The sequence below is a fragment of the Podarcis gaigeae genome (assembly GCF_964106915.1).
Source record: "Podarcis gaigeae genome assembly, chromosome: 7".
Classification (NCBI taxonomy): domain Eukaryota; kingdom Metazoa; phylum Chordata; class Lepidosauria; order Squamata; family Lacertidae; genus Podarcis; species Podarcis gaigeae.
Window position 1 is genome coordinate 2,998,856 of NC_139683.1, and position 12,816 is coordinate 3,011,671.

The following is a 12,816-nucleotide window of genomic DNA, read 5'->3' on the forward strand; positions in this document are numbered from 1 at the left end:
ATGTGTCCTTTTATTTATAAATGCATCTCTGGGTTATTTGTGGGGCATAGGAATTCGTTCATTTCCCCCCCCCCCCCCAAAAAAAATATATATATAGTCCTGCCACACACACACACCCCCCAAGGTCTGAGGTACAGTGGACCGGCCCCCTGCTGAAAAGGTTTGCTGACCCCTGGGGGCCCAAAAAAAATTTAAAGGGAAAAAAACCTGAATGTACATTTCCAAAATATAAGATAAAAAAACATATAAAATAAAATGTACATACAGCAACAGTGTTTTGCGTTGTGTAGGCTCCTAGGATGTAAGTCTGCCCCCTAAAATTTCACTGGTTTGCTCATTTCTATATATAGGGGGCCTACATTATGCAGGGACTGGTTGCAGGGCAACATGTGCAAATGGCTTGAGATACCTATTAGGTCCATAAATTACCATATAGCACCCCCAAACCCGGCCCTCCAGATGTTCTCCGCTTGGCTTGATGCTGTTTCTGGAATCGAAAGGGTGATGTTCTCAGCCTGTTTTGTCTGCCTCTGGCCTCCGGCCAGGACAAATAAGCATCGTATGACTAACGCGACGCCTATGGGGTGTGGCGCACCTGCCTTCCGCTCTGCTTTTACGGCAGGATTCAACTCTCCCTGTAATTTTCCCACCAGAAAACATCCCTATTTCCCTTTGTGCGAATCCACGCTCCAGTTTCCCTAAAGGGGAACTTCTGTATCGGGTGTCACCAATACAGTACAAGGCTTTGCATAGCAATGGACGTGGGAACAGAGAAAGTTGCCTCACTCTGAGCCCAGACCATTGGGTCCATCCAGGTCAATATTGTCTACTCTGACTGGCAGCTGCTCCCCAGGGTTTCAGACAGGAGTCTTTGCCCCCAGGCCTGACTAGAGATTCTGGGGAATTTCTAGTTACCCAAATATATCACACGCACAAAATATCAAAACAGCAGCCTATAGGCTGGGGCGATAATAAAATTAATAAATGAAGTTGACGGACTATGCCAAAATGGCTAAAATGACCGGAAGAGTCAGAAGTCAGGAAGACCAAAAATTTTAATAAGGAATGAGGAAAATACATAACTTATCTTGAAGACCATTGTAAACAGTTAAAATCATTAGTAGGATTGGAATATCACTTGTAGTTTAAGGGTGAATTCTAGACATCATGGAAGAAGTAAAGGATTTGGGTTATCATAAAAAATGCAAGAGGGAATGATTAATAATCTGAAGGCAGCCCTGTTTAGGGAAGCTTTTAATTTTTGATGCATTACTGTATTTTAATATTTTGTTGGAAGCCGCCCAGAGTGGCTGGGGAAGCCCAGCGAGATGGGCAGGGTATAAATAATAATAATAATAATATATTATTATTATTATTATTATTATTATTATTATTATTATTATTATTATTATTATTATTATAGGACCCACAAACGGGAAGATGAAAGTCCAGGAGATTCCTCAGAATCTTGTTTTTATGATTTATGTTTGAAATATCTCTGTAAATTTTTAATTTGAAAAACCAAATAATTTTAAAAAATAAAAGCACCCAAGTGATGTTAACAGCCAGTAAAAGCTTGAGAAAATATCTGATTTTTTTAGCCGGCACTGAAGTGGCACCATGCAATCATAGAATTGTCGAGTCGGACGGGACCGCGAGGCTCATCTTTTCCAACCCCCAGCCATGCAGGAATCTCAGCTAGAGAGATTTCACACACACGCACTTGCACTAAATAAATAAATGTGTATATCAGGAAGTGCGGTGCAGTGGTTAGAGCGTGTCGGACTAGGACCTGGGAGACCAGAGTTCGAATTCCCACTCAGCAATGAAGCTCTTGGGGTGACTTTAGGGACCAGTCGCTGCCTCTCAGCCTATCTTACCTTGTGGGGCTTTTGTGGGGATTAAATGAAGGAGGGGGGGGGACCATGTGCTCCAGCTCCTTGGAGAAAAAGGTAGAATATAAATCCAATAAACAAACAAGTGCAAGTAAAGCATAAGGAAGCGAGGGTGTTTGTCTTGGCCCTCTCTCATCCAGAGCTGTTTTCAGTCTCCCAGTCACTTGTCTGCAATGTTCCAACCAGAAACGTTTCTCCAGGCAAAAAGAGACGGGTTAATATGGGCTGCAGGGAATCTGTCAGCAAACTTTTCCAGCAGGGGGCCGGTCCACTGTCCCTCAGTCCTTGGGGGGGGGGCGCGGACCATATTTTGGAAAAAAATAAAAATGAACAAATTCCTATGCCCCACAAATAACCCAGAGAAGATGTCCAGGGTTGCAAAGACTGCGGAGAGAATAATTGGGTGCACTCGTCCCACCTTGGATCAAATCTACGCTTCCAGGTGTCCTAAGAAAGTTGCAGAGATAGCGCAGGATAGTGCGCACCCCGGAAACGATCTCTTTCAGCTTCTGCCTTCTGGAAGAAGGTACAGGGGTATAAAGACTAGGACTAGCCGCCTGAGAAACAGTTTCTACCCAAATGCATTTTGGTTTTAAACGCAGTGTAAGGTAGTCTTTGTGGGAGTATATTGTATTTAATTATGGGGTATCAGAGTTTTTAGGGGGCTAACCAGACTGGGATAGCTTGGGATAGCAGGCTTGTTGGGTTTTGAATGTCTTACGTAGATTTTTCAATTTTGTTGTTCTGTGTGGGACAATGACAATAAAGATTATCGTATCATAAATAAAAGCACACATTCTGCTCATGTAAAAACACCTGGCGGGCCCCACAAATAACCCAGAGATGCATTTTAAATAAAAGGACACATTCTACTCATGTAAAAACACACTGATTCCCGGACCATCCACGGGCCAGATTTAGAAGGCGATTGGGCCGGATCCAGCCCCTGGGCCTTAGTTTGCCTATCCATGTGCCAGTCCCTCTTGCCATCTTCCTTGTCAGAGTCTTCTACTTCGTGAAGACACATCCCTAGGGGTCCATCGACTGCATTGAAAGCTGGAGGGGTTAAATGTTCTGTGCGGCAAGCAGAGCCTCTGACCTGGTTCCTTGCTAGATCCCGATGGGGATATAGGCGGCGGTTTGGACCTTTTCTTTGAGCCGAAGTACAGGCAGCAAGGTCTCCCCTCCATCTTCGTTCTCTGCCGTTCTCTTTTCCAGCCTTTTGCGAAGAAGATGTCAACCTCTGGGTGGCCGGCTTGAATTGGCTGCTGACGGACACGCAGCGGTCACAGACGCCGCTCCACATCGAAAGGTGGCTGAGGAAGCAGTTCGACTCGATGGACAGGTCGAGAGAAGGCAGGTGAGTGAGGAGCGCCGTTCTCTCCGGAACGGCCACGAATCGGGGCCTCCTCTCCAATCCTGCGCCATCGCAAGATCGCAAACGCTTCCTTCGTAGCCCAGTTTGCACCTGGGCTTGCGTCGCTCCTCTTGTGCTGGAACCAGTTTGCAAACTGGTGTCCACAGCAGCGAACGGCTGTACTTAGTTATGGGATGTAAACATAAGAGAAGGTATTATTTCACAAAGATTATGGCGTGAAATTATCATAATATATTCAAAGAGAGGTTCCCTCTGGTGAGAAGCACCTTTTTTTTGCATAGTTGATAAAGCACGATTGTTGTTTAGGCGTTTAGTTGTGTCCGACTCTTCGTGACGCCATGGACCAGAGCAGGACTGTCCAACCATCTCGTCCTCTGTCGTCCCCTTCTCCTTGCGCCTTCAATCTTTCCCAGCATCAGGGTCTTTTCCAGGGAGTCTTCTCTTCTCCTGAGGTGGCCAAAGTCTTGGAGCCTCAGCTTCGGGATCTGTCCTTCCAGGGAGCACTCAGGGCTGATTTCCTTCCAAATGGTGAGGTTTGATCTTCTTGCAGTCCATGGGACTCTCAAGAGTCTCCTCCAGCACCAGAATTCAAAAGCATCCATTCTTCGGCGATCAGCTTTCTTTATGGTCCAGCTCTCACTTCCATACACCACTACTGGGAAAACCATAGCTTTAACTATATGGACCTTTGTTGGCAAGGTGGATCTCTCTGCACGATTCGTTTCTTTCAAACGTTTGACGGATATTTTAGTGCTGGGCAAAATGGTGTTTTAAAGGGTAAAGGGAGTGATTTTTGGCATTATATCTGTTTGTAGCAGACCGTGGAACTTGATTCCAACACTCCAATGGCCTGTTCCAAGCAGGACCTCTGGGATAGCTCAGTCAGTAGAGCATGAGGCTGTTATCTCAGGGTCGTGGGTTCGAGTTCCGTGTTGGGCAAAAGATTCCTGCATTGCAGAGGGTTGGACTAGATGACCCTCATGGTCCCTTCCAGCTCCACAATTCTGTGATCTATGACCCAGGTCCACAGTGCCATGCTTTCATGCATAGGGAACAAAGGAACCGGCCCAACAATTTAAGAGTTCAAACTATGTGTGGCCAAACCACTTTGGGGTTTTCTTTAGGATACTGATGGCATGACTGTGGTCTGGGGATTAGTGCGTCTGCATAATGACCTTCTGTGCAGGGTTGGCTGCTTGATGAAATAGCTTCTTGGATTTGCCCAACTCTCATCTTTGAGTGGCCAGCAAACAACTACTACTATTATTATTATTATTATTATTATTACCCCGCCCATCTGGCTGGGTTTCCCCAGCCGCTTGGGCAGCTTCCAACAGAATATTAAAATACAATAACCTGCAAGGCTTCCAACATAGTGTTAAAATACAGTGGTCTGTTAAACATTAAAAGCTTCCCTAAACAGGGCTGCCTTCAGATGTCTCCTAAAAGTCTGGTAGTTGTTTTTCTCTTTGACATCTGGTGGGAGGGTGTTCCACAGGGTGGGTGCCACTACTGAAAAGGCCTCTGACTGGTTTCCTGTAACCTCACTTCTCACAGGGAGGGAACCCCCAGAAGGCCCTCGGAGCTGGACCTCAGTGTCTGGGCTGAACGATGGGGGTGGAGACACTCCTTCAGCTATACTGGACTGAGGCCGTTTAGGGCTTTAAAGGTCAGCACCAACACTTTGAATTGTGCTCGGAAATGTACTGGGAGCCAGTGTAGGTCTTTCAAGACCGGTGTTATGTGGTCTCGGCGGCCGCTCTCAGTCACCAGTCTAGCTGCCGCATTCTGGATTAGTTGCAGTTTCTGGGTCACCTTCAAAGGTAGCCCCACATAGAGCGCATTGCAGTAGTCCAAGCGGGAGATAACCAGAGCATGCACCACTCTGGTGAGACAGTCTGCGGGCAGGTAGGGTCTCATCCTGCATACCAGATGGAGCTGGTAAACAGCTGCCCTGGACACAGAACTGACCTGCGCCTCCATTTACAGCTGTGAGTCCAGAATGACTCCCAGGGTGAGCATCTGGTCCTTCAAGGGCACAGTTGCCCCATTCAGGACCAGGGAATCCTCCACACCTGCCTGCCTCCTGTCCCCCCAAAACAGTACTTCTGTCTTGTCAGGATTCAACCTCAATCCTGCCTTGAAACAAGAGCCGCCTCTTTTCTGGGGCATGAGAAATGAAGCTTGCTGAATTATCCATGGGGTGGACAGAGGGAAACGTCCCAAAGGCCGGCAAGCGAAAGAACATCTCAGCTCGACACCCGTGGAACTCACTGACACAAGATGGTCGCTGACCTAAATACCATTCCGGAAAGGATTAGGCGAGACGCTGGGCACGTCGGGCCTTTGTCCACTGTGCCGTGTGATGGCTGTCTCCCGCAGGAATCTCTCGCTCTCCCGCCTCCTGTTTCATCCAGGGAAGGATTTGAAGTCGTTGACACAAGCGTGACTCTTCTGTGAAAGAAAGGCCAAGTTGGGAGGAGAGCTGAGGGTGGAAAAGCAAGAGAGGCTGAGCACCCGAGGCTTTTTTCGTGGTAGGGGGTGGGGGCTCCGGCCTGACAGCCCTCCCCCAGTATGCCAGCGATCTGTAAACAGGATGCCGAAGAGGAAAAGATGGGAGTTCATGCAGGAAGAGACGGGCGTGGAAGCGCAGTAAGGAGAAAGCAGAGCACCAAAGGAATTGTTTTCCCCACAGCTGTATATGCCACACAGAGCTGTCATTAGCCATCTTCAGGAACTGTCTGCAATCAATAATTATTATTATTATTATTATTATTATTATTTGGGGGGACGCAGGTGGCGCTGTGGGTTAAACCACAGAGCCTAGGACTTGCCGATCAGAAGGTCGGCGGTTCAAATCCCCGTGACGGGGTGAGCTCCCGTTGCTCGGTCCCTGTTCCTGCCAACCTAGCAGTTCGAAAGCACGCCAGTGCAAGTAGATAAATACGTAGGTACCGCTCAGGCGGGAAGGTAAACGCCATTTTCGTGCGCTTCTCTGGTTCACCAGAAGCGGCTTAGTCATGCTGGCCACATGACCCAGAAGCTCTATGCTGGCTCCCTCAGCCAATAAAGCGAGATGAGCGCCACAACCCCAGAGTCAGCCACGACTGGACCTAATGGTCAGGGGTCCCTTTACCTTTACCTTTAATAATAACTTTTTATTTATACCCCGCCCATCCGGCTGGGTTTCCCCAGCCACTCTGGGCAGCTTCCAACAAAGTATTAAAATACAGTGGTCCATTAAACATTAAAAGCTTCCCTAAAGAGGGCTGCCTTCAGATGTCTTCTAAAACATTATTTTGTGAGGAATGGTGTTTTCAGCCTTCTTATTATTTCCCACTGGATTAATTTTGAATTCGCTTTAATCCCGCTTGCATTCTTTCGATCAGTTGCTCATTTTAACCCCGGAGGGATTGGTCCATGGTGCAACTGTCGCAATTACACTTGGATTATTCTATCAAAGCATCCATTTAGTCTCCCCAGTCTTGTATTAATCATATGCTTAATTTAATCCCAGTGGAATTTATTTTAAAAAAAGAAAACTAAAAACCAACAACCTCAGTTTAATCCAATTTGGATTTCAAAATACGCCTAATCTCGTGTTATTTCATACTTTTTAAGGTCGGTAGTGTTCCTTCACAGAACAAGCCTTTCCAGCAAGCTCTTGAGATTGCAGCAACCATTTTAAATCCGCAATTTATGCTGAAATTCCATGTTGGACTTAAATGCGCATCAGGTAAACAGGCTGATCGGGCTGGAATCCCTCTGATAAAACTCAACAGCCCTTACAACAACCCTGAGAGGTAGACTAGGCCCAGAGGCAGCGACTGACTCCAAGCTTTGTGGCTGGCTGAGTGGAGGATTCGAACTCTGCTCTCCCAGGTCTGAGTCCGACGCTCTAACCATTACGCCACGCTGCCTTGTGAGGGTTGCGCGACGGATCCATCACACCTGGAGGGGAAGGAACATGACTGGCTACTACTATCTCCGGCTTAGCATTTTGGCTGTTTCCGCAGTCCTGTTTCGTTCTCCCCTCACAGGCCTGTCACCTGCAAAGCTACCTGTGCAGGGTGGAGGAGAGGAAGGGACCCAGGAAGGGCTTTAACCGCCCTCTTCCTGGGAAACCAGCACCCAGCAAACCTGGCCTGCAATGCACAGAGCAGCTGGTTTAAGTTAGCAGAGGTGGAGTCACGGGGAGGGAGCTATTGAGCCAAGGCTTCACCCTGCTGCCACCTGCCGCCCGAGATGGAGAGCAGCAGGTGAGCTCCAGCTCCGATGGGACCCTGACAGTGCCATGCCTAATAAGATTGCAGCCAAGATGGTTGAAGCTGTGACCCCCCTTGCAATGGACTGCCTTGTGGGTTTCCTTTTTTTTTGCATTTTATTTATTTATTAACATTCATATATATATATGAATGTTAATAAATTAAGAACCTTTCAATGAGGGTGAAAGAGGAGAGTGCAAAATATGGTCTGAAGCTCAACATCAAAAAAACTAAGATCATGGCCACTGGGCCCATCACCTCCTGGCAAATAGAAGGGGAAGAAATGGAGGCAGTGAGAGGTTTTACTTTCTTGGGCTCCATGATCACTGCAGATGGTGACAGCAGTCACGAAATTAAAAGACGCCTGCTCCTTGGGAGAAAAGCAATGACAAACCTAGACAGCATCTTAAAAAGCAGAGACATCACCTTGCCGACAAAGGTCCGTATAGTTCAAGCTCTGGTTTTCCCAGTAGTGATGTATGGAAGTGAGAGCTGGACCATCAAGAAGGCTGATCGCCGAAGAATTGATGCTTTTGAATTCTGGTGCTGGAGGAAGAGAGCACGGGGAGCTCACCCCGTCGCAGGGATTCGAACCCCCGACCTTCTGATCGGCAAGCCCAAGGCTCTGTGGTTTAACCCATATAGCGCTTACAATTCTGTGTGCTGGGAAAGAAGATCATAAGGTACGGGTGGGTAGGTTCACGGGGGAGAATTCAGTCTGGTACTCTGCACCTAAGCCATTTAGGGATTCAGAAGTCAAGCCCAGTGCTTTGAATTGGGCCTTAGAGACACCTGATTTGCTTGCAAAACGCCCCAGATTCAATCTCCAGGAAGGGCTGAGAATTTCCCCTTCCCTAAGACCCTGAAGAGGAGACGCGGGTGGTGCTGTGGTCTAAACCACAGAGCCTAGGGCTTGCCGATCAGAAGGTCGGTGGTTCGAATCCCCACGACGGGGTGAGCTCCCGTTGCTCAGTCCCTGCTCCTGCCAACCTAGCAGTTCAAAAGCACATCAAAGTGCAAGTAGATAAATAGGTACCACTCCGGCGGTAAGGTAAATAGCGTTTCCGGGCGCTGCTCTGGTTCACCAGAAGCGGCTTAGTCATGCTGGCCACATGACCCAGAGCTGTACGCTGGCTCCCTCAGCCAGTAAAGCGAGATGAGTGCCGCAACCCCAGAGTCGGCCACAACTGGACCTAATGGTCAGGCGTCCCTTTACCTTTAAGACCCTGGAGAGTCCCTCTCAGTCAACATGAACGATGCAGGGCTAGACAGAGCCCCAGCGGTTTGACTCGCCCCAGAGAGCTTCCTGCGTTTCTCATGCTTCAAAATTGACATCATGTCCGCTGGCCGACCACTGTTAACAGCCTTGGCAGCCACATTCCACGGTGGCTGCAACATCTGAGAACTCTTGCTCATTTATTTATGTTCTAATTTATTTATTTCCATTTATGAATCATTTCCTATAAAGCCACTCTCCCAAGCCAGCCTCGTCTCAGGCCGTTTAAAAGCAATCTAGCCTGGATGTGACTAAGCGGCTGGCGTGTGAATTACTTGGGGCCAGATCACTTGCCTCGAGGAGAGATCCCAGCTGGCACGTCCGCTGAGGCTGGGAGGGGAGAAGGAGCTCTTGGGGTCGCCAGTTGGACAGGGAGGAGCAGCTGGATCCAAGACTATGTGCAAAACTGTGAACCTGCATCTTTGGGGAGGGGAAGTCAATTGATAAAGTAACTTAAGGTCTATGTTATACACACACACACACACACACACACTCACACACACTGTATTTTTCCATCTATAAAACGCCCCCTATTTGGGGGGATTCTGGTTTGAGAAAATGGGGGGAGATACTATCTGTGTATAAGATGAGCCCAGATTTTGAAATTTATTTTAGAGTAAAAAAGAGTCATATATACAGAAAAGTATGCTGTGTGTGTGGGTGTGGGTGTGGGTGTGTAATTTTTTTTAAAAATGGGGGTACCATTTTGGGCTTGTAGTGCAAGGGTGAGTAGATCCTAGCCGGTCCAGAAAAGAATTGGGGGGGGGGCTTTGTTCCCTGTGTCTCTGTCACATGCAATGGAGACCCCTGACTCCATGTTCCTCTCTGTGTTGCAGCATCACCCCCAAGGATCTGAAGGCCATGCTGCCCCAAGTCAACTACCGCGTGCCTAACATGAGATTCCTCCGGGACAAGCTTCTGGTAAGGAAACCCCTCTCCTCGTTTTTCCTTCTCGCGCTGGACCTCAGAAGAGGAAATCTCTCGGCAAGGGGGAGTCTGCTAAAAAGGAAGCTGACGGAGAAAGTCAGGGCTGCTTGGGGATATTCCAAACCACAATGACGGGAGCTCAGCTGGAATCGGGAAAGGCTAAGAGGATGCCAGCATGCCTAATGAGCCGAGTCGAGGAAGCTTTTAGGCAGAAGACGACTTCCTTCTGAAAACGGAAGTCTGGTTTAAATAAGGAGAGCAAAAAGGGAACACAAACTTTGGTAAAAAGTAATTGTACCGGCCATGTGTCTTCCGAGAAGGCAGGGTGGGCAGCAGGGTGGGCAGTGTTGGGATCGGGGCCAGTAACATAGGGTCCCATTCCTCCCTGGCTGACTGTGCATTTAGCCAACCTAAAACTACCAGACTTTTAGAAGACATCTGTAGGCAGCCCTGTTTAAGGAAGCTTTTAATGTTTGATGTATTACGGTATTTTACTATTTTGTTGGAAGCCGCCCAGAGTGGCTGGGGAAGCCCAGCCAGATGGGTGGGGTATAAATATATTATTATTATTATTATTATTATTATTATTATTATTACCTGAGATGCAAGGACTGGTGGGGTTGGGGGCCTGATCCGTGCTCAAAGCAAGCCTCATTAACCCTTTCCCTTTTTGTCCTCTGCCCACGCAGGAGGTCGAAGTCCGGAATGAAATCACCTTCAGCCACTTTGCACACTTCTATAAAAACCTGATGTTTGATGCTCAGAAATCGGTAAGGACATTTGGGGCGCTCTGTTTTGAGTTCTGTTGAGCTGCTGTAGAGTTTTTATTGACCAGCTTTAAAAAGAGAGAGAGTAAAAGTTCTTTTTTTGGGTGGTTCCTTTCTTGTGATAGTTGCAGGGTTTTCTCACACTTTTTAGAAAGCCAGCCTGAGAATAACAACAACAACAACAACAACAATAATAATAATACAGTAGTACCTCCAGTTGCGGACAGGATCCGTTCCAGAGCTCCAGTTGGATCCCAAGGTTTTCGCAACCGGAGGGACCGCTTCTGCGCATGCATGTGCGGTAATAACCCGGAAATATACTTCCAGGTTTGCTGCTTACGTATCCTGAAGTTTACGTAACCGGAGGGGTACATAACTGGAGGTACTTTATATTGATATTTAATAATATTGATATGTAATAATGATATTTATTTATACATACATACATACATACATACATACATGCATACATACATACCCCCGCCCATCTGGCTGGGTTTCCCCAGCCACTCTGGAAGGCTCCCAACCAAATATTAAAAACATAATACAGCATTAAACATTAAAAACTTCCCTAAACAGGGCTGCCTTCAGATATCTTCTTAAAGTCAGATAGTTGTTTATTTCCTTGACATCTGACGGGAGAGGCAGATGGCCTTCTCGGTGGTGGCGCCCGCCCTGTGGAACGCCCTCCCAGTGCAGAAAGAGCACAGTCCTCTTTGTCCAGCAGAGTCAGGCATTGCTCTCTTGAGGAGGGTGACACTTAAATGACCAAATGCCAAGAAAGGATCCTTTCCCCCTAAAGTCCTCATAGCACCCTCAGCTTCAGAGATGCGGCTGGTATGCGTATCGTTTTCTTCGCCAAACTTGGCCAAAACATCTCCCTTTCACACCTCCAGCGATGGTTTGCCGTTAAGTGGGATGCTGCTTAAAAATCTGTCCTTTAAGCGTTAACTGACCGTTGGTCCTCAGTCTTGGTTAAAGTTTGCTGCCCTCTCCTCTTTTTATGCATTGTCTGAATTTGAAATGGCAAAAAAATAAAACACGTCTAAACATTTGCAGCCTTAATACCAACCATAGAAGAATGGCGGCAGAAGGTAATGGAATATGCAGAATAGCCAAATTAACAGGGAAAATTAGACGATAGGGCGAGGAGACATTTCAAAAAGAATGGAAAAAATTTATGTCGTATATAGGAAAGATAAGATGAAATAGTGAAACCAGTAGAATTGGAAATAAACCTCATAACGGGAAAGATTAAGAAAAGTGATGGGTAATGAAAATAATAAGAAGCAAAATGTATAAGGAGATTAAGATAACTAACAGTAGTTGTAAGTGAATACAGACAGACAACAAGAATTGTATAAACAGGAGGATTTGTTTGTTTATGGATATACTATGGACAAATATGGAAAATGAATAACAATATACAAAATGGATGGAAATAGTGCGATAAAATTATATGTGATATAAAAAACCAGAAGAAGGAAGGAGGGAAGTCAGCGCTTAGGAGCAAGTATAAATGTAAAATGCAACACATTATGTGTATGTGGAGTATGTAACCGGAAAACTAATAAAGATTATTTGAAGAAGAAAAAGACATTTGCAGCCTTGCCCATGTCCTGATTGCATTGCTGATCGCTGTGTCGCTTCTTTACGTTTCAGATAATTGAGCAGCTGGAGCTGTCCTTCCCCTTACGGTAAGTAGGAACCTCCCTGAGGCTGGGATCGTTTACTTCCTGTCTCTTGGCCTGAGTCTCCATGTGTTCGTTGAAACGAGAAAAGCAGCACAGATCAGGAAGGGTGTTGGCAGGTTTGATTAGCTGCCTCCCTTCTCGCCAGCCTGGTGCCCGCTAGATTTTCTCAACTACAACTCCCATCAAACACAGCATCGTAGGTCCATGCTGCCTGGGGCTGGTGGGAGTTGTAAAACACCCCAATCTTCTGGGGGGCACCAGGTTGGAGAAGGCTGTTAGAAAGAAGCTGGAAAGGTGATAACAGCTTCTTTGAAACACCAGATTTGGATAAAACCTTCCAGCCCAGGATCCACTTTCCCAAAGTGGTTAACCCAGAAAGATGGGTGTGACAGCAGCACTCTCCTTGTGGGTCCCAGTAAGCGGTATTTGGTGGTATAGTGCTTCTGCACAAGGAGGTTCTATATATGACCAAGAGTAAGCTAACCTCAAGGGATTTGTCTAATTTTCTGGAAAGCCATCTCAGATAAATGCATGGGTTCCAAAGGCAGGCCAAAGGAACTGGGTATAATGTTCTGAGTCCCTCTGCTCCAGTTTTCTCGTCTTCTGAACAGGCT

General features: G+C 46.9%; 1 protein-coding gene across 1 annotated transcript in view; it reads left to right on the forward strand.

The window, feature by feature from the left end:
- LOC310849100 (1-phosphatidylinositol 4,5-bisphosphate phosphodiesterase gamma-1-like) overlaps positions 1-12,816 on the forward strand; it is an 88,413-nt gene that overhangs the window by 30,416 nt on the left and 45,181 nt on the right. Inside the window, exons 3-6 of the mRNA XM_083748990.1 lie at positions 3,114-3,255; positions 9,651-9,735; positions 10,431-10,511; positions 12,171-12,205. Of these exons, the coding sequence (XP_083605116.1) occupies positions 3,114-3,255; positions 9,651-9,735; positions 10,431-10,511; positions 12,171-12,205 (343 nt within the window). The remainder of the gene's footprint in view (positions 1-3,113; positions 3,256-9,650; positions 9,736-10,430; positions 10,512-12,170; positions 12,206-12,816) is intronic.